Source organism: Cavia porcellus, unplaced genomic scaffold (assembly GCF_034190915.1).
Source record: "Cavia porcellus strain 051 isolate PalLab524CR breed Dunkin Hartley unplaced genomic scaffold, mCavPor4.1 scaffold_6, whole genome shotgun sequence".
Lineage (NCBI taxonomy): Eukaryota > Metazoa > Chordata > Mammalia > Rodentia > Caviidae > Cavia > Cavia porcellus.
Genome location: NW_026947489.1, coordinates 62,997,172 through 63,019,110, shown reverse-complemented (window position 1 = coordinate 63,019,110; position 21,939 = coordinate 62,997,172). Strand labels below are relative to the sequence as shown.

The 21,939-nt window shown below is 38.0% G+C and overlaps 2 protein-coding genes across 5 annotated transcripts in view; one reads left to right on the top strand and one right to left on the bottom strand.

The window, feature by feature from the left end:
- Rad51c (RAD51 paralog C) overlaps positions 1 to 15,466 on the bottom strand; it is a 45,015-nt gene extending 29,549 nt beyond the window's left edge. For 3 of the 4 annotated variants that reach the window (XM_063250862.1, XM_063250863.1, XM_013152000.3), the window contains exons 1-6: positions 15,253 to 15,462; positions 13,976 to 14,237; positions 13,216 to 13,382; positions 11,087 to 11,220; positions 9,068 to 9,199; positions 962 to 1,028 (exon numbers count right to left, since the gene is read on the bottom strand). In XM_063250862.1, the coding sequence (XP_063106932.1) occupies positions 962 to 1,028; positions 9,068 to 9,199; positions 11,087 to 11,220; positions 13,216 to 13,382; positions 13,976 to 14,237; positions 15,253 to 15,388 (898 nt within the window). In that variant the 5' untranslated portion in view covers positions 15,389 to 15,462. Of the gene's footprint in view, positions 1 to 961; positions 1,029 to 9,067; positions 9,200 to 11,086; positions 11,221 to 13,215; positions 13,383 to 13,975; positions 14,238 to 15,252 lie in introns of all 4 variants that reach the window. The other variant, XM_063250864.1, reaches the window with a different exon arrangement.
- Positions 15,467 to 16,193: 727 nt separating this feature from the next.
- Tex14 (testis expressed 14, intercellular bridge forming factor) overlaps positions 16,194 to 21,939 on the top strand; it is a 163,560-nt gene continuing 157,814 nt past the window's right edge. The window contains exon 1 of the mRNA XM_023564983.2: positions 16,194 to 16,657. Coding sequence (XP_023420751.2) covers positions 16,413 to 16,657 — 245 coding nt within the window. The 5' untranslated portion in view covers positions 16,194 to 16,412. The remainder of the gene's footprint in view (positions 16,658 to 21,939) is intronic.

The following is a 21,939-nucleotide window of genomic DNA, read 5'->3' as shown; positions in this document are numbered from 1 at the left end:
TCTATTTGATTTTGCTTTTTTTTTTTCCTTTCCTCTTTCTCTTTCTTTCTTGTTTTGGTACCAGGGATCAAACTCACAACTCATGTTTGGCAGGCACTATGCCACTGAGCTAAATACCTGGCCCTGCTTTTGCTTTTAGAGAACTTTCTGGTTTCTGTTAATGTCTTTGTCAGTCTTCCACATCACCAGGCCTACTAACATATTTCTGAGCTCTAGACGTAAAACCTTTTTTTTTTTTTTAAAGTACCAAGAATTGAACTCAGGGCTTCTCATGCCAGAAGTAAAAACTTTTAACAGAATATTGCTTTTATATTTTAATATGTTGCCCAAATTGGCCTCAAACTCCTGGGCTCAAGTGATCCTCCTATCTCAGCCTTCCAAATAACTGTGATTGTAGGTGCACATCATCGTGCCCAGCAAATAGAATATGCTTATAGATTTTATTGGAAGTAAATGTTGAGCCAGTGTGTTTTAACAAAATCACGGCTGGGATCAGGAACAGTCATAAGCTATTTGCTAAGACATTATTGGTACGCAAGTGGATTCATGTTTGTGCCTAAGACAGTGACATTGTTTCTTTTCTTTTTTGGTTATTTTTTTTTTATAATCTTAGGCAGAGAATCCAGGACTACAACACATTAGGCAAATACTCATCTACTAAGCTATATACCCTACCTAAATTTGAGGTTTTGACATCAAGTTATTTTTTGAATGTTTTTATTTCAAGTGGCTGACATAATAGTTGAAAGGTAGTGGATATTCAATAAATGTTGCTTTAAAAAGGCAAAGGACCATTCAGTACTACAGGATATATAAAGATACAATGGTGGTAAGATATATAAACTAAATGTGACAAAATAGATACTGTTTTTGTGGTGTTTATACCATTCAACTAGCATCAAATGGAGAGGTAGGAAAAAATGTATTGAACTAGAAATGTTTATCTCATTAATTTACCTACCTAAAGCAGGAACCAGCAAAGCCTGATTTTTATCAATCTTTGTTGTCATCTGGTTGGTTAAAATTACCTGCAAAAGCAAAATGTTAGAAATATCTCTACCAAAAAATTATCAAATAAATAATCCCGTGATTTTATTATTCTGGTTATAACTGCTAAACTCCACTTAGAAAATATTTTGTGATCATTTTAAAAAATAAACCAGGCATGACAGCATGTATCTGTAGTCTCAGCACTCAAGAAGGTTGAAGGAAGATAATTCAAGCCCAGTTTGGGCAACTTAGCAAGGCTTTGTCTCAAAATTAAAACAAAACAACTGGGGATTTAGTGTAAAGTCCCCAGGTTCAATCCCTAGTGCTAAAAAAAAAAACCAAGATAATCATTTGAGAATATGATTGTATTGCTTATAAAACATTTGATAAAAGCAGAAATATTTTTATTATAAAAAGAATAAAATATATCAAGCAATACATAAAGGTCTAAGAAATAAAAACTTCTTAACCCAGAGAACTGGAAAAATTTCTCTTTTATAAAAGTTGTGTAGGGCTGAGGTAAGAAGATCACAAGTTCAAGGCTGGCTTGGATACACAATGAGATCTTGTCCTATAAAACCAAATAAATGAAAGCTCAAACTTTGTATATGCCAAGAGAAACAAACAAAACACAAGCAACAGCATCGTTGGTGGTAATAAATACTTATTACCATTAACACATGCCACAAACTGTTAAGTACAATTTGCTTTCATTATCTTACCTAACCTTCACAATTACTCTGTGAGTGAAATACTTTATTATCTCATCTTTACACATGAGATACAGGAAGGTTAGACTAAATTAATTTTGTTTTGAAGATAGAGACGTACAGAAAAAGATTCCCCACTTACACACAAACTTTTTGTGTGTGTGTGTGTGTGTGCCAGGATTAAACCCAAAGACTCACACATGCTAAGCTACCACTAAACAAAACCCTCAGCCCTGACAGTAATTTTAAAGTCGCAGTAAACAAAAGTGCTTAAGGTTAATTTAGTAAGTCAGAGATCTGAATCTTTTTATCCAGAATTCTCCAGAAATGGTTATTTTAAATATTTTCCCAGTACAGATCTTCTCTCTAGAAAGACAGTTACAATTGCAAATTACTGATTTTTAAAAAAAAATTTGAAAATCCATAAAAGAAAAGACTGTTTAGTTGTTTCTACTGCCTGGTAACAACCTAAAAATTCTGTTTAACTACAAATGAGTTGGTGGTGCATCAAGATTTCAGACACTGAATTGATGACAGGCGTTTTCTTTAGTCCTCCTTAAGTGCCATAGTATCTTCTTCATTTAAATTACCTCGCAGCAGACATCTTAGAACAAACTAAGCAGGAATTTAAATTGGTAATTAGCTGAAACGGTATGACTAACTGGCATTCCCAACATGCTGAGTAATATCTCTTACTGTACACACTCCCAAGTAGGATATGTACTTATGCTGACACTTTTTGTGTAGAAGTGTTCTGTCTAGTTCCATAGACCTTAATTAGCCAGATGTGGTTTTTTAAAGTTAAAACTAGAGATTTACTTAGTAGCATCAGCCATATTTCAAGTGTTCAGATGCCCTGCAGAGTGGAAGGGGAGGGGAAGCAAAAAGGATTAAGACATGTTATGTGTATATGTGAATGTGTTCATTATGTATCACAAACATGTACTACTAAAAAGTTTTTTAAGTGACAGTGGCAATAAAAACCATTCAGTTATTGTACTACATTGAATACTTCTCTGTGAAGTTCAATTAGACAGTGCTAGTAAAGAGTACATCTTTGCGAACATGTAAGTATTAGCTAACTGGTTGTTCAATATGCCAAAATTAGATTTTCCATTCATAGCAAAATTTATAAAGTAATTACTATACTCTGCTATTTGTATAAAATTTTTGGTTTACCATGATAGAAATAAATGAAAATGACTGTATGATTACTCCAAGCTTCTAAAGAAGCTTAACAAGTTTTTAAAATATTAACCTAACAATCACTTTAAAAGTATGAACTACAGTACTTTAAAAATACTTGTTGATTTGCGTGATGGCTCAAACCTGTAATCTCAACACTTTGAGAGGGTAAGGCAAGGAATGGCAAGTTCCTTCCTAGCCTAAGCAACATAGTGAAAAGTTGTCTCAAAATAATTTGAAGAACTGGGATATAACTCAGTGCAAAGGTCCTGGGTTCAATTCCTAGTACCACAAAAGCTGTTATGGTAAGACAGATATACAAGTGGTATACATGGGAAGGTGTTTACAATATATTAGGAAAAAAATTGTCCCTGGAGAACATGGTGGACAGCAGCCACGGAGGCTCTCTGAGATTACCAGTTTAGAATCCAGGAGCGGTGCCGTGTGAGGAGTCCTACGTGAGGGGGATGTACCCTGCCGACCCAGGAAGGAACTAAGCTGAGAGAAACCAACTGGAAATGCAATCCTGATGCTATAACAGGAACAGATAAAATCTCAGTGCGGAAGCTGATCCCGCGCCATTGGAAGCCGTGATTTGAATTTCCTGCTGCCAAAACTGCATCCCAATCTGCACGGCAGGGAGAGAGACGCCGGAAAGCTCTTCGCGAACCAAACAGCATTGAGAGCAGGACTGGCATGAAGTCCTGCATCAACCTGCAGTGAGTGAGAGAAATGGGGACCCTTTCATAGACTAGGAGGCTCCAACAGAGGACATTCTGGGAATGAGCAGACTAGCTGGAACAGGGCCCTGCAGTAACTTTAGTTGCATATTCCCCTCTCAATTGGTGGGGAGTGCTTGGCCTGGTGACGTCATGGACTAAGATCCAGTAGGCTAGCCCAAATCAGGTCCCTGCGCCTGGCGGTGCACCCTAGCAGTAAAGCATTCAGTAGGTTGACCTGGAGGGGCGGGCCCAGCAGAGGCTGCTCAGGTCTGTGTCTCCCTAGTACACTGCAGTGGGCGGGAACACATAGCCAGCGGATTAAAACAAATTGTAACAGACAAAGAGAAAAAACAAAAACTGGGCCTCCCACATACGCTTGTATGGAAGGAACAAAAAGTATGGGAAAAGGGAGCAATAAGAAAGGGTCCTCAGTCCCCAATCCTGAGAACACTGATGCAGGAAAGGTAAATGCAAGAGAATGAAGACAGAAAACATGCAATATCAAACACAGCACCTATATTCATAAAGTGGTATCTCCAGAGCCTCACAGACGAGTTCAGGAATGAAGTATTTAATGAAATAAAGCAAGAAATAAGTAGAATAGTTAGAGAAATGCTAAGCACTGCCCAAGAAAAAACAGATGGTGGAATGGAAGAACAGAAAAAAAAGGGAGAATTGTTTGATGGAGAAAATAGAGAAAACATAGAATACGTGAAGCAGGTTCAAAGAGATTACCAGGAAACTAAAAACTATTGAAAGCTGGCATAACAGCTTGAAAGAAACTAAGGATAGATTACCAGAACTGGAGGACAGATTCATAAGGTGGGAGCATGAAATGGAAAACTTCTTAAAAATAACAAGAAAACAAACAGCAATAATACAAAGACTAGAAGATGGTAAGAGGATCTATAACATAAGAATTAAGAACATAAAAGAAGTAGGGACTCAAACAAATGAAAAGCTATTCACAGAATACAAAAGCTATTCACAGAAATAATCCAGGAGAATTTCCCTAATTTAGCAAAAGGTAAAGATACTCAGATGTATGAGGCATACAGGACCCCAGCCACCTACAACCCAAACAGAGCTACACCCAGGCATATAATAATCAAAATTCCAGAAATACAATATAAGAACAGAATATTAAAAGCCGTCAGAGACAAGAAACAGATCACTTACAAGGGAATACCCATCAGAATTACAGCAGACTTCTCGGCACAAACCATCCAATCATGAAGAGCGTGGGGGGAAATAATTCAAGCTTTGAAAGATAATAACCTCCAGCCAAGATGGATATATCCTGCACAACTGTCCCGAGAAATTGATGGAAAAACAAGATGCTTCCAGGATAAAGAGGATCTAGGGGAATTTGCAACCACCAATTCAACTCTACAGAGATTACTGCAGGATATTCTAAAAATGAAAAATACCAAGATTCCAGAAACAGTGGCAGAGAGGCCACAATGAATGGAGCAGAAAGCGAAATGAAGAGGACAAACTGACAACTAATGACAGAAACAGAGCTCAACAGAAATGAGGCAGAGAAGGTTGGATAGTAGGAACAGCCATTTTGGAGAAAACAAGACATCATAATAGGTAGTGCTGATTTAATATCCTCTTGTTTTGAAATCCCATCAAGCTTTTGTTCTTCTGTCTCCATCGGTCTTAACATGTTGTATCTTATTGGATTCTATTATATGTGATAATATAAACAAAAACTTTTATAGACAAGGAGATTATACAGAAACCATTGTTCATTTTCTGTTAGTTGATTCTAAATACCCTGTAATACTGTCATTCTCTTGAACGGTTTTACATTGTCTTGATACGTTTGATGCTACAGTATACGAAGTTATACCCAAAGATTTTAAGGGAAGAGACACTATGGTAACTACTATTATGTCGAGATTATCCTGTGGTGAAACACTATTTTGCTTAAATGGCTGTTTTGACCTGCACTGTTTTGTTGTTATGCCCTCTTTTTTATCTCAATCTCCTTTTTATTATCTACTTTTTCATTTTTATCCTTTTAATTAAGGGAAAAATAAATAAAAAATAGAAGGATATATTATAGTAACCCACTTTGATTTCCTAGTAACTTGATTTGAAACTCTGTATTGCTCTCACCATCTTGTTTTGACTGATTTTCCTCTATTCTGTTATGCTTGATAGTACCAAGTTTGAAACTATAGGCAACAACTATGAAGACAATAAGATTCATTGTGATGCCCATTCTGGTTGACTATTATCTTCTTTTGAAGTCCTCTAATGTCTCCAATGTTTTGGTTTTATTGGTCTTATTCTTTACTGTTTTGTTCAATTTTATTATAACTGATGATTTAGGCAATTCTTCTTAAGATAGCAAGAGGTAGTATGGCCATTGTTGATCACCTTGTATTTTGTTTTTACATTATGTATTATGTCCATCCTTTTGATTTGACTGACTCTGTCCTGGTATGTCACATTTGGTTACACTTGCTTCAAAAAAAAAAAAAAAAGTAATAGGAACTGTGGGAGTAATAAAACCCAAAATGTGTAATTGTCATTGTACAAAAGAAAGGAAAAGAAAGTTCTCTAAAAGATATAACTGCATATATATTTCAGTGTATAAGATAGATAACCATATTACTGAGTTTTGTTGGATCATTGAACAAAAGTGTTTGCAGTCTCACTGTTTCAAAGTCCCCTCTATATGCTTTAATTTTGTAACTTCAACAACTATTTCTAAGATGACAATATGTAATTAACTAGTGATTTCCTACTGTTTATTTTTTCTGAAAGTCTGTATAACTTGTACCCTTTTTGTTTTTTTTTCTCCTTAAATAAAATAAAAAAAATTGTTTTGCAAAAACAACATGAATAACATCTCATTTCTTAAAAAGTACTTCTGTATATGCATAGCATGTAGTCTACAGATATATATACATCAAACATTCCTAACAGGTATTCACTTTATATATAGTTTTTCTTTAGAACTGTTTTTCTACAAGAAGAATGCTTAACTTAAATTTGTACAATATATTTATCAAAAGATACACAAGCTTTTGTATATGCTAACTGAAAAGAAAATCAAGTAAATAATTTATAATCTAGGAAATGTCCCCAATTGTACAAAATCGTCAAAACACTGTTCATGTTTTGATAGTTTCAGAAGTTCTCTTTTTTTTTTTTTTTTGAGACAGGGTCTTGCTATGTAGTTCAACCCAGCCTCAAACTCACTACATAGCCCAGGGTAGCCTTGAACTCCTTCCTACCTCAGCTTCTTGAGGTAGCTGGATTACAGGCATGCATTACCATAAATGAACGTAATTTTCATTTTTCTCAAAAATTGGATTACACTAAATATATTGCTAAGCAGCTTCAATTTTTTTACTTAATCATAATTTAGATATAGCTTGTTCCATGTCAGCTCTTTGTGTAGAGGGGAGTATTAGGAGCTAAAACTAGGGTCTTTACATTAAGCTATTTCCTCAGCATTTTGTTTTTTAAGACAAGGTCTTGCTTTGTATGTACTTCAAGCTGGACTCAAACTCATGGTAATCCTCCTGCTTTGGCCTCCTGAGCATTAGGATTACACGCATGAGCTATCACTCCTGGCTTCCTAGCACTTAAAATTTTTACTGACTTATTTTTGTTTGTTTTACAGAACTTAGGAGTGAACACAGAACCTTAATACTGAGATGTATTGATCAGAACTGGGGAGTGAACACAGAACCTTAATACTGAGAGGTATTGATAGTCCTTTATTTTTTGAGACAATTTCTCACTAAGTCACTAAATTGCTGTAGAACTTGCTACCCTCTTGCCTTAGCTTCCTAGAATACTGGTATTACAGTGTGTGCCATCACATTCCACTTGATTTTTTGAGACAGGGCCTTGCTAAATTTCCTAGGCTTGCCTTGAGCTTGCCATCCTTCCGCCTTAGTCTCCCAAGTAGCTGGAAAACAGGCACATGCCACTGTGCCCAGCCATGTCACTAATTCACAATTATATCATTTCTTAAAACGTTGTGGCATTTGATGTTACTGTTTGGATGAATTTTTGTTCATATTTTTTATAAGTTTTTCCCCCCTAGACAGGGTCTTGCTATGTAGTATAAGCTGGGCTTAAACTCACTATGCAGCCCAAACTGTCCTCAAAGTTGCATCCATTCTCCTGCCTTGGCCACAAATGCAAGGTTTATAGGCCTCTGTCACTATACCTAACTTCTAGCTGGACTACTCTTTTTAACCAAGAAAGATAAAACTCTTTCTGTTAAAATCCTAATGCAAGGTGTGGTAGTACATACCAGTCATCTAGCATTCTAGGAGCCTGAGGAAGATTGCAAGATCGCAAGGTCAAGCTCAGCCAGGGTAATTTAGCAAAATGCTGTCTCAAAAACCTGAAAAAAGGCCAGGCGGGGTGGCTCATGCCTGTACTCCCAGCACTTGGGAGGCTGAAGCAGGAGGATCATTGTGAGTTCGAGACCAGCCTGGACTACAAAGTGAGCTCAAGGCTAGCCTCAACTACATAGAGAGACCCTGTATCAAAAAAAATAAAACAAAAAAAAACAACCCTGAAAAAAGCTATAGGATGTAGCCTTGGGATCAATGCCCATTACTATGTTACCAAAAACTGTAATGGCAACAAAAAAAACCCCAAAACAAAATGAAACTAAGAAACTATACAGCCCATTAGTCTTGAGTGCCCTCTACTGGGCGATCTTCATTGATAGTGGTATTAGTGGTAAATTATAATTACTGGCAAGAAATAATTTAAACAGAATACTATGTGTTTCAGATTATGGAAAAATCTAAAAACTTGAAATATGTATGCTTTAAATTTTACAGAGTGGGAGATATATATATATATACACACACATGTATTTTCCATTTTTTTTTGGAGACAAGGTCTCACATGTAGTACAGAGTAGCCTTGAACTCAAGGTAATTCTCCTGCCTCAGCCACTCAAATTCTGAGGTTACAGGCATGTGTCTCTTAGATTGGCCTACTTCATATTTATCTCTTCACTTCTGTATTTCTGTTTATTTCTCTCCTCCCGTTTCAAGTCTAGAAAAGTTGGCTATACCTCAGAATATCTAGGCTGTTTACATCATTTTTCTGAGTCTGTATGTACCATGTAGTGATCAAAAATTCAGTAAAGGAAAAATGAGGACCTGAAAAACTTCCAATATATTTAGACAGAAAAAGTACTGCAATTTCCAAATCTGATTCTTCTTTATCAAAGTCCATTTTTTTAAAATAACATGAATGAGGCCTGTTAATTTTAAGGAAAAATGATATATTTCTGACTGGAATTAATTCTTTGTGGAAACCAATCCAAAACAAAACTAAGTGTCCTTCAAAAGTGTGCATTATTTCCTTTTAGTGAGACAAAATGTATTTTGTAACTTCTAGACATAAAAACTAGTATTATATATTTTTGACTTTATTATAAAGTTCTCTTATCAGTATACTTACAGCTAATCTGTGGTGATTTGCAAGGCTGATCATTTGCTGTGCTAGGCCATTTAGTAATCGAGTACGAAGGGACAGATCATCAAAGTCATGACGGAAAGGAAAAGCAATACCATCTACTATCACTAATCGAATCTAAATATGGAAGAGATAATAATAGATTTGTTATTAAAAATAAAAGAATCAAAATGGCATCCAAAAAGCATATTCCATTACAGAAACAAATCTTAAAACCCAAGGCTTTATTTTCAACTTTAAAAAGAAAGGCTTCTGTTGGAGAGTTATGAGTCAATTTATTAAATGCTTTATGTAGTACTTATTAAATATTAAAATGTAGAGGTACCTATAATCCCAGCTACTGAAGAAGCTAAAGCAGGAGTACTCTGAGTTCAAGACTAGCTCACGCCATACTGAGACCCAATCTCAATAAATTAAAAACATTTCTTTGTCTTTTTTGAAACAGGGTCTTGCTATGCATTTCAGGTTGGTGTTGAGCTCACTTTGTAGCCCAGGCTGGTCTTGAACTTGCAACAATCTTCCTGCCTCAGCCTCCCAAGTACAGGAGTGCACTACCACACTTGACTCCAAAATAAAATATAATAAAATAAAATAAAGCTAAATTATACTCTGGCTTGACAATTTATCAACAAAGCATAAGCCTTACATTGTGGCCCACACCTGTGTTCTAGCTATTTGGAAAACTGAGGCAAAAAGGACTATTTAAGCCTACAAGTTCAAGACTAGCCTGCATAACATATTGAGATTCTATCTCAAAAAACCTTAAAAACAAATTTTTTTTTCAAATATTACAATTGATGCCATGTGATGCACTGCCAGGCTCAGTGTGGCACGGGCCCAACGTGGTGCAACCAGCACCTCCCTTCAACACTGACTTCCATGTTCTTCTTCCAAACCTGAAAATTGAACTCCATGCTTTTCACACGCCAATATTCTCCCAATCAGCTATCAGATATCAAAATATCATTCTGCTGCTGGGCGTGGTGGCTCACGTCTGTAATTCCAGCACTTGGGAGGCTGAGGCAGGAGGATCATTGCGAGTTCGAGACCAGCCTGGGCTACAAAGTGAGCTTAAGGCCAGCCTGAACTGCATATTGAGACCCTGTCTCAAAAAGATCAAAAAGAAAAAAAATCATTCTGCTTGCCCCTCCAAACTCCATTATTTGTCAAACTGGATAAAGCTTGGGAATTCTTTGCCCAAGGGGGGATCTTGCACTCTACTATAGCCCACCTATGCCTGCAATTAAGGCCTTCTTAAAGTTGCATAAAAAGATTCCATTAAGCTAATAGACAGCAGTGATTCCATTAGTGATAGTGAAAGTTATCCTACTCAATAATCCTATCTCTCTCATACCAGTCACAAAGGTGTCAAAGGCAAGGGCAAGTTAATTTGTTTGTTTTTCTTTATATTTTGTATTTTCTTTATTATTTTGTAATATATAACAGTACTGTAGTCATCTTTATGTGAATATTTTTGAGTTGTGGAACAAATAATCTGAGGTTTTTTTTTTTTTTTTTTTTTTTTTTGAGACAAGGTCTTTGTGTAGTTCAGGCTGGCCTTGAGTTCACTATGTAGCCCAGGCTGGCCTCAAATTCATGATGATCTTTCTGCTTCAGCCTCCTGAGTGATAGGACTATAGGCATGCACTACTTACTATACCCAGCTCCATTATTTCTTAGACAAATTTGCTTTGATATACGAGTGCTTTGGATTACAAGCATGTTTCCTTAATAAATTATGCTCACAAACCAAGATTTTACTGGATATTATTTAAATTTCAAAACTTCACCACCTGTATATATGCATATATACCTGGATAATTTAGAAATACCTTTGAAATTGAAGTTTGAATAATGTGCAAACATGTGCAAAATAAATATAAATTGTACGGCAGCAAGAGATTGATTGTGATTTTTAATTTTATGCTATATATCTTCTTTTTATGCTTATCAAATACCTCTAAAAATACTTGGTTGGTTATATTTCAGTAGTTTGGACCATACCTTTGAGTGGTCTGAAAGGAAATCAGGAAGGAGATAAACTTGTGCCAGTAGTTCTGTGTAATCATGACAACGAAAGTAATAAATATGGGAAAGGATATTTTCAAGAGTGAAATCCTCCAAAGCTTTTTGGTGTTCTGAAACAAACAAGAAAGCAACCCGAAGTAATCTTAATAAGTCTTACTTATTTTTTACTTGGTTTGGTTTTGTTTTTTAAGACAGGGTCTTGCTATGTGGTTCAGGCTGGCCTTCAACTTACTATGTAGCCCAGGTTGGCCACAAACTCATGGCAAGTGCTGGAATTACAGGCATGTGCCACTATCCCTGGCTAGTTTTACTTGTTTTGATAGGCAGACAAGTATTAAAAAAAATACTCTGAAAATTGAACTCCATGCTTTTCATGCACCAATATCATTCTGTATTTTGTATAACAAACTGTATTTTGTATAACAAAAAAGGCTGTATTTTGTATAACAAACTGTATTTTGTATAATAAAAAAGGCTGTATTTTATATAACAAACTTTATTTCAAATATGACAAAATTATAGTATGGTTACTATAAACTATCATAATTTTTGACCTCTGTTTTTTACGTTTGCCATTGTCTCCTTATATACGAGGCTAATTGTTACGTGAATTGTTAATTCACATAAGAAACCAGTTCTCTGTTTCGCTTTTTTGTTTTCAGATTGGGTCTTGTTAAACTACCTAGTTCCTAGAGGCTTAGATTACAGGCACGTATCACCATGTCTAACCTAACTAGTACCTTAATGACTAACTTTTCATATCTTTAGTTAAAGGAGTCTAGGAGAAGAAACATAAAGAAGTTTTTCTTATAATTTTTAATAAGACTAGAAATTAAGAGTTAAAAGGAAAAACACTCAAATGAACATTTTTCCCTTGAATGGCATATAGTATTTAAGTAGAAACAATGATATAAAATGCTTAGATTGGATGAAAAAATAATGAATTTGGCTTTGCACACATTTCAGAGAAAAAACAATTAATTACTGAAATGTAAAATGTACAGATATCAGATACAGTGGTACACATCAGTACCACTCTATCATCTGAGTGAGTTTGAACCCAGCCTAGGCAACTTAGGAAGATACTGTTTTGAAGTAAGAATACTAAGTAGGATCAGGGGATGGCAGCTCAGGACAAAGACCCTGGGTTTGCTCCCAGTAGTACAAAAAAATAATAAAAGAAAACGTAATAAAGCAAATACTCAAAATATAAGCCATCTACTTTGATAGATAATTGCAAGGACAAGAACTTGAACATAAATTGTCTGGTTTTTGGTTTTTTTTGGCACCAGAGATGGAACTCATGACCTCGCCCTTGCCAGGCAAGGCACTTATTCCACTGAGCTAAATCCCCTGCCCTGCAATTTGTCTTTTTAAAAATATGTTTTAGCCAGGCCATCTTCCAGCACTCTGAGAGGTTGAAACAGCAGGATCACTAAATTCAAGATATCCTCGGCAACTTAACAATTTCACAAGGCCTGGTCTCAAAATTTCAAAAATGAAAATAGGGCTGATATAGCTCAGTGGTAGAACTCAATCTCTTGTATGGAGGAAAAATAAATCTTTCAATGTTTTATAATTATTTCTATATATCAAGCACCAAAAACCAATTTTCAAAACCCAAAGCAATGAAGCTATGAAGTAAATCACACACTATTCAAAACCACAAAATGTCAATCATCTTGAAATTCTAAACACTTCTAGTGTGGTTTTGAAAGCCATTTTTCTTTTTTAGAAAACACAATACAGAAGTCAATATACACTGAATGTACTTATCAGCATTGACTTATTACACATGTACACATTATCAACTTGGAATATGGTAATCTGATATCACACACTTTAGTACAGATAAAGGTTTTGTCCCAAAGGTATTGCAGTAAGACATGAAGACTAAAGAAGAACAGCCCAGTTCAGGCTGTGACATTTCTCCTTTTGTAACAGAAGTATAATAACTTAACACTAATACAATGTTAAGTGAATGAGTTTCATTAATAGTCTTTTACTATATATAACATGAGCACATGTAACTTGAGATATAATATGGGCACAGACACAAATTATCTTTGTTATATGAGGAAAAAGGAGAATACCTGTTAACTTACCCTGGTCCATGTGTATTCCTGCTATAAGCTGAAGATGTTGAATGCAGGCCGTAGCAAGGTCTACCATTCTGTCAACCATAAAACTTCCCTCTGTATCAATGAAAACGGCTTCGCCTGCCACTCCTCCAAAACATTCTGGTATCTGCACAGTTACTGCTAATTGCATACTGTCAAGGAACAAGTCAAATGATTATCACCATCAACTAAGACAGTGTGTTTTACTTATTTTGTGTGTATGTGTTACCAAGAATTGAATTTAGGCCTTCTGTATGCTAGGCAAGCATTCACTGATCTACATCCCCAGCCACCTAAGGCAGTGTTTTTCAAACTCAGATAATGATCAGTGAGGTTTTAAAAGATCACTTTTACTTCTAAAAGTGCTTATAAATGCAAATATGTTATGGAAGACAATACAGACGGATGATGCCTTCAGATGTGAACCAACTGATTCTGGGATAGAAGGGATGATGTATCCAGAAACCAAGATTAAGGATTTTCTGTGTTTTTTAAGCTTCTGGAAACAGAATCCTTTCTTATCATGTATAAATCTTTCAAATGGTAGAATTAAAGTTAAGACTACCTTACCCTAGTGACCACAGTATGACACTGCAAAAGAAACATTTTTGTTAAGCAGTTGGTTTTGTTAGATGCACATACAACTAAAAGACATATAAACCTTCTTGCTGACTATAAACCCAAAGCACAATCTTACATAAAATGCTATTAAGCCCACCCTCAAGACAGGAATATCTTATTTTACCATAATTGTGTTTTTCCAACACCTGGGGCACCACAAATTTCTGTTGTTTTCATTAAGGGTATGCCACCCCCAAGAATATCATCTAGTGCTGAACAGAAAGTAACTATGAAGCCTTGGGTGTGCTCTTGTTCAAGAAGGTCCAGGGCTGTATATGTTCTGCATGAAGTATCAGGTGTACTATCATTCCTTGGTTTATTTGTGAGGCATTCTCTTCTTAAAATTTGCAGAGTTTCTAAGGCTTCCTCTTTAGATATCCCAACTTCTGAAAGTAAAATAAGAAATAACAACATTGATTTTAGAGATTTAAGTCTAGCACACTAACGGTTTGTCTTCATAGGATGTACGAGGCCTTAGGTTCCGCCTCAGCAGTGCAAAAGAAAAAAAAAAAATCTAAAATACCTTTCTATTTTCTTTAGTGAACAGCACAGGCCTGCCTGGTCATACCACAACTACCATTATTTTAGTGTGCCTCAGGATGTAACGGTTCAACCAACAAATAATCTTCCATGGTCTGGAAAATGAGGTTTGGGGCTTTTCAGTGAATTACATCAGAAAAGTGGAGTGTAAATACTCTGGAGGTTAAGGCAGAAGCATCCCAAATTCAAGGCCAGCCGGGACCACTTACAGAAATCCAGTCTGTAAGTGGGGCTGAGGACATGTGCAGTGGTAAAAGGTCCTTAGCTTCAAACCCTGTTACCTCTCAGAAGGGGGCAGGGTCTTGCTACTGTTTTTTCAGGTCTAAAGTAATGGTCTCTGTCTTTTAGTGTCCTTGATCCCACACGAATTCTTCCTTTCTGGCATTTAATTCCCCACTCTCTTGGTTCTTGGAACACCGAAAAATACACAATCAGCTTCCCAATTCCAGTACCACAAGATGCCACTTTCATGAAGTTACATATCTTTCTCAAGCAGATCGGTTCGCTCAACTATATAGTGAGCATAATAATCTAATAAAAGGATTTTGTTTTAATGTAAACCAGACGATACTGAAAGCAATTCAGCAGGCACGGGGGCAAAGAAAGCAATTTGCAAATAAATGTTTTGCAATTTTCTTCTCCTTTTTTCTGGAGGCAGGGTCTTGCTACATTGCCCGGAGCTCACCTTCGTCCTGCTTCAGGTTCCTAATTACCTGAGATTACAGGCGTGCACCATGGCACCAGACCAGACAACTATTAAGTGGGATCAAAACCCGTTTCCGGTGGTTAACGCGGCCGTGAGAGGCGGCAGCCAGCTTAAGGCGGGAAAACATGCCTCCACTCGCCCTCGGGAGTCGTTACCTTTGCTGAGTTCGGAGGGTTTCGCCTCTAGGAGTTCCTCGGCACTCTGGAAACCCGCAGACACCAGCTTCACCCGCACCGCTGGACATAGCGGGAAACACACCAAATCCCGCTGCATTTCAAACGCCGCGCGCATTTACACAGCTGCGCAGAGCCTGGCTCATCAAAACCCAGCGGGTCAAACCCTTCAGGCCCGCGCGCTGTGACGTCAGACGTAAGGTGGAGAGGGCGGGGCGAGCCTCCAGTCGGCTTTGCTACTGTGGAAGTCATTATGTTGTCAGGATTTGGCTGTTTCCCTTGTGATTCCTTAAAATGCTGTCTGGAAAAAAAAAATGCTATCTGGGAGGGCCGGAGATTTAGCTCAGCGGCATAAGCGCCTGCCTTGCAAGGTCCTGAGTTCAATCCCTGATACCAAAAAAAAAAAAAAAAAAAAAAAAAGATGCTATCTGGGATTTGCCTGTTCAGGGTCTTGTGCATTGTGCCAGAGATGGTGGCAGAGTCAGAAGGATCGAGGCGCTATCTCAAAATAAAAAGGACTGGGAATGTAGCTAGATGCAAAACTCTGGGTTTTCATAAGGGTAAGAAAAAAATGTTCATACAGACAATGTGCAGTGTTCTTCTAAGGGTTGGAAGAAAATAGTACATCTGGAGAGTAAAAAGGTAGATAAAGACCGTACAATGGAGAGCCAGGCCAGACACAAATTCCTTGTCTCTGCGTTGGCCCGTTGCGTGGGAGCCTGAGAGTCACTGTTAGGTAGGTGCCCCCTGAGTGAGCATAGTGAAAAAAAAATATATACCAGTTACCTTTTTTTTTCCTTCGTGTGCAAAAAATCCAGGAAACCAACATGTAAGGATTAAACTACATCTCTCTCTCTCTGTCTCTTTCTCTTTGAGTCTCACTATGTAGTTTAGGCTGGCCTTGAACTCACTATGTTTCCCATAGTGGCCTCCAACTCGTAGCAGTCTTCCTGCCTCAGCCTCCCAAGTGGTGGGATTACAGGTGTGTGCGACCACATCCTGGCATCCTCTCTCTTTTTGAGACAAGATCTCATTAAATTGGCAGGTTGATATCGAACTCGACAACCCAGGCTGCTCTCAAATTTCCCATTCTGTTTCACCCCTAACCCCTACCAGTGCTGGGATTACAGACATATGCCACCATGCCCACTAGAGTTCCACTCTCTTGGCTCTTCTCGCCAACCATCCCCTCACCTTCCCGCCCCCTTCCAGCTCTCGCGAGGGATTGTGGGACAACCCTCATAGCCCGCCATTCCCAGCCACGAGGGCCGTTAACGCCCAGCCCCCCGCACCCACCCACACGTTTTCTGCCACCAGCCTGCGGCGTGGAGGCTACCTGTACCCTCTCTGCTTCACAGCAGGCCTCACTGGAGAAGCAGCTGGCAAAGTAAGCAAGGAACCACCCTACGGGGTGTGCCCTGGGTTCCCGAGTCCTGAGAGTTGAGGGCTGGACTCTTTCCTGTTGAGGTGCAGAGTGGGGGAGGTGCCTTGGAACCAGCAAGTGAGCGCTTTGCAAATGTGCGGCTTTGGGGTTCGGCTGGCTCGCTGGGATCTGGGAGGGGTTTTGCAAGGTGTCTTCAGTGCTTCCTGGCCTGGGCAGCTTGATGGCTTTAGGGGAATGGCTCCCTCCCTCTCTACTCTTGGGTGAATGTTCTTAACTCTGAGCTTTCTTCCCTGCTGAAAAGTACTGAAACATTGCAAGTCAGAGCCCCTTGAGTCCTGAGGACTGCAAGGACTCGCGTGGAGCACTGTAGCAAATCCTGCTTCTATCAGAGGCTCCTTTCCCCAACTTCCTGATTTCAGAGCATAGTTTTCTAGAAGCCAAAATTCAATACTAGACTACTTATTTTTAGTTAGTAAAGACAGGATCTGGCAAATTTGTCCTGGAACTTGAAATCCTCCGTCGGCCTTGGTAACTGTGATTACAGTCACCATGCTGGGCTCCCTAGAATCCTTCTTTACCGTCTCCGTGCTATCTCCACATTGTGTGACCTTCCTGCAAGCAGGAGAAAGGCAGAAACGTTTCTACCTCATTTAGTGGGTCAAAGAACGTGTGATAGGACTGATTGAAATGTGGTTTCTATATGAATGTGGCTTAACATTTACATTACATTAACATTCTCTTTTGGTGAGAATCACACAGAGGGCAACCAGGTTCTTGGAGAAAGGGGAAGTGTTTGGTCAGACTCAATGGAAATGATCATGTTTGGAGTTTTGTGTCATCAGCAGTGTAATGTTAAGAACTTAATGGACGGGGCTGGGGATTTAGCTCAGCAGCATAAGCGCCTGCCTTGCAAGCTGGCAGTCGTGAGTTCGATCCCTGGTACCGATAAAAACGAAAAAGACAAAAAAAAAAAAAAAAAAAAAAAAAAAGCAAAAAAAAAAAAACCTAATGGACTCTGTGTAGCTGTAGAATTAGATGTTATTAGTGCCCTCTCACTGTGGACTTGATTTTATAATATAATTTTCATCATCATTCTGTATTGAAACTTTCAGTATGGCTCCTGTATCAGTCCCTGGCCACCACCATTCTATTTTATGTTTTTATGAGTTTGACACTAGATAGATATCCCATATAAGTGAAATAATGTATTTGTCATTCCTTGACTGGTTTATTTCACCTAGCATAACTTCAAGATTCATGCATGTTGTTACAGATGCCAGAATTTTTTTTTAAGGCTGAATAATACAGTGTTGTATGCGATCCTACTTTTTTTTACTTGTCATGCTGTTGATAAACCTAGAGTGTGACCCACACTAAGGAAAGTATTGGGGCTGGGGATTTAGCTCAGTGGCAGGAGTGCCTACCTTGCAAGCATGCGGTCATGAGTTCGATCTCTGGTACTGGAAAAAAAAAAAGTCTCTGAACTAAGGGAAGTTTTCTATCACTGGACTCTACAATAAACCTCAGTTTCCACATTTCGTTTATCCATTAATTTGTGGACAGTTTCCATTTCTTGGCTCTTGCGAACAGTGCTTCTGTGATCTACATGTGTGTATTTTTGCCTATGTTCTTTTGTGGGTGTGTGGTACAAGCCACACACCCTCACATAAGCTAAGTAAGCACTCCATCACTGAGCTAAGATACATCCTCAGGCCTTTTTTTGTTTTCCTTTTTTTTTCTCCAGGCAAGCTCTTGCCAAGTTGTTTGTGCTGGCCTCAAATTTGCAGCAGTCCTGCAGCCTCAGCCTCCTACATTCTGGGATTACAAATGTGCACTCTTATATTTGTCTGTTAGTCTGTCTGTCTCTTTTTCTACCAGTATGGTGCATTAGGGGCTTTACACTGAGGTGTAGCTGCAGCACTTTTTTATTCTTTGAGACACATTCTTTTTTTTTTTTTTTTTTTGGCTTTTTCCTTTTTTTATGGGTACAGGGGATCGAACTCACGACTGCCTGCTTGCAAGGCAGGCGCTTATGCCGCTGAGCTAAATCCCCAGCCCTTGAGACACATTCTTACTAAGTTGCTCAGTTTCCCACACTGGACTCAATCCTCCTATCTCAGCCTCCCAGACTGCTGAGGTTACAGGCATGAACCAATGTACTTGGATTTTTTTGGTTGTTGTTATTTGCAGTATCTTGCTAGATAGTTCAGACTGAACTCACCATGTAGCCCAGGCTGGCCTTGAACTTGAAGCAGTCCTCTTCCCTCAACCACCTAAATGTTAAGATTACAGGTACATTCCACCATGCCCAGCCTGGCCATTTATTTTTTTTACTGTGACACAGGCTCTTGCTAAATCACCCAAGCTAGTGTCAAACCTTTCATCCTTCTGTCTTGGCCTCCTGAATAGCTGGGAATACAGGTCTGCAGCATCTCACCTCACTTTTGCTTGTTAGTTTGGCTTCTTTTGTTTACTCATTTGTCATAGGTCTATTTTTAAAAATTAGGATTTTGTGTTTTTAAAAAATTGTACCAGTAGCAATAGTTGACATTTATTCCAGGCATGGTGGCACATGTCTGTAATCCCAGCACTCAGGAAACTGAGACTAGTCTGAGCTACATAGTTAATTTAATGCCAGCTTGAAATACATGTTGAGACCCTGTCTCAAAACAAAACAAAACAAAACAAAACAAAACAAAACAAAAAAACAATGAATTTATTGTGTGTACTGTGGTCCCAGCTTTTTTGTATTCTATTATACGGGCTTTTTTCCCAGTGTATGTATTGCAAATGTCTTCCCACTTTGTCATATTTATTTAAACCTTGTTTTATGAGGTTTCCTAATTTGTACAGATTTTGTGTATGTTAGCTGGTCAGATTTTGTATTCTGACTTTTAGTAACATGCTTAGAAACATAATTTTTTCATTTGCAATTTTTCTGCATGATTTAGATTTACATTTGAATATGTTATCTGATTTTTGTTTAAATATAAGGACTTAATGTGTGTTTAATTTCCAGGACCAAAAAGAGGGAAAAAAACCAAAGATATGAAGTAGTTTCTCTTTCTTCTTTCAGTGATGAGTTAATTTAGCAGTCCTTATGGAGCAATCAGTCCTTTCCCTCATCTATATGAAATGCTAAGTTGACCATAATTTTATGTACTTCTGTTCCACACTCCTAAATAAAACATCATAGCCAGGTGTGTGGTGGCCTATGCTTGAATCTGTGGACTCTGGTAGGTTCAAGCAAAAGGATCACAAGTTCAAGCCCAACTTGGGCAATTTTTAGTGTTTTGGTTTGGTTTGGTTTTGGTGCTGGAAGCTGAACCTAGGCTTTGCGCATGCTAGGCAAGAAATCTACTAATCTGTGTCTCCACCCCCACCTGGGCAATTTAGTAACTTACTGATACCCTGTCTCAAAAACAAAAAAATTAGAAAACAACTAGGGATTGCAGCTCAGTGAGAAGGACCTGGGTTCAGTCCTCAGTAATGCAAACAAACACAAAATAAAAAAGCTTCCAGAGTCATTGTGCTTTTTACTTAAATATCCTAATAGAGTCAGTTTTCAAAGATTATAGACATTTAGTTAGAGAGTTCTGTGTGTGTGTTCATAAATAAAAATAATTATCGGGTTCTTTCTGCTTTGGGCAACAGTTGTTCAATTAACTAAAATGCTTCTCTATTTTTTTGTTCTAAATTATGTTAGTATTTAACAAGCATATATAGTTCTTTATATTTTTCTAATCAAGGAGATAATATGACATTTCTTAAGAGGTAATTAAGGTCTGCAGGGCATCTGTGAGAAAAATATTGGTAAAATTTCTTTTGAGCTCCTTGAACTACAGGAGAGGACTGTCTTTTGCTGTGAGGCAGACTTTTGAGCAGATATTTTGATAACTGGGCCAATTAGAGTGAAAGTCATGAAATACTGAAGCTGGAACTGTGAAAATTATTGGCTCCTAAGGACTCTGTACTTGTTTTAAGAAAGCACTGCTAGGTACAAATCTTTTGAGACTAGTGTTTGGGATTTGAGAATGATACGCTCTTTTTGAAGAGTCTAATAAGAATTTAGGGAACTCAGGAGTTTCCTGTCATATAAATCCTCTAGGAATTCAGTCTTGGATTTAAGTGACACCTGTAAAAATGGAGCTTAGTGACCCTGAACTTATAGTATTGAGTAGAGGTTGATTTAAGAATTAAGCAAGGGCTAGGTATTTAGCTCAGTGGCACAAATGCCTGCCTGGCATGTGTGAGGTTGTGAGTTTGATCTACAGTACCAAAAAAAAAAAAAGAAGAATATGCAATACATTCCTGCTTTTTTTTTTTTTTCCTGTCTTTTTCTTGGTACCGGGAATTGAACTCACGGCTGCCTGCTTGCAAGGCAGGCGCTTATGCCACTGAGCTAAATCCCCAGCCCCTTGTCATTCTTTTTTTTTTTTTTTTTTTCTACATTCCTGCTTTTAAGAGGAGAGAGATTTATCATGAAGGTGATTTCCAACAATAAGGGTCTTCTATTGCACTTTGGAAGTAGGAGCCCCGTGAGCTTTTCCCTAGTCTGCTTTGTTCATAATTAAAAGCCAGGAGTGATAGCACACACCTGTATTCCCAGTACTTAGAAGACTTGAGACAGGAAGATCACTGTAAATTCGAGGCCAGCCGGGCTATGTAGTGAGTTTAAGGCCAATCTGTACTACATTACACTGTTTCAAAAAACCTGTCTCAAAAAACAAAAATAAACAAATATGTATTTGCACCAGGCATCACAACATATTATCTGTAAACCCAGCTACTCAGAAGGCTGATGCAGGAGAGGTTCTTCGAGTTCAAGGCCATCCTGGTCAACTCAGAGAGACTATGTCTCAAAACAGGTCTGGGGGCCTGGGAATTTAGCTCAGCGGCATAAGCACCTGCCTAGCAAGCAGGTGGTCGTGAGTTCGATCCCCAGTACCGATAAAAAGACATAAAGAAAAAAAAAAACCAAAAAAACAAGTCTGGGATGTAGTTCAGCATTCTCTGAATTTAATCTCCAGTGATACCACCACCACCACCACTCCCCCAATAAAAGGAAAGAAGGAAAGAAAAAAACATTTATGCAACTGATCTTTCAAGTAAAAATGATCATAATGATTATATGCTACTTATTTGAAAGAGTAGTTTGTACTTATGTGGCATTTTAGGCACACTTTTTTTTTAAAAAAATTCATTTATTTAGAGACAGGTTCTCATTATATTTCAGGGTGGCCTTGAACTCACTATGTAGCCCAGAAATCCTCCTGCCTCAGCTT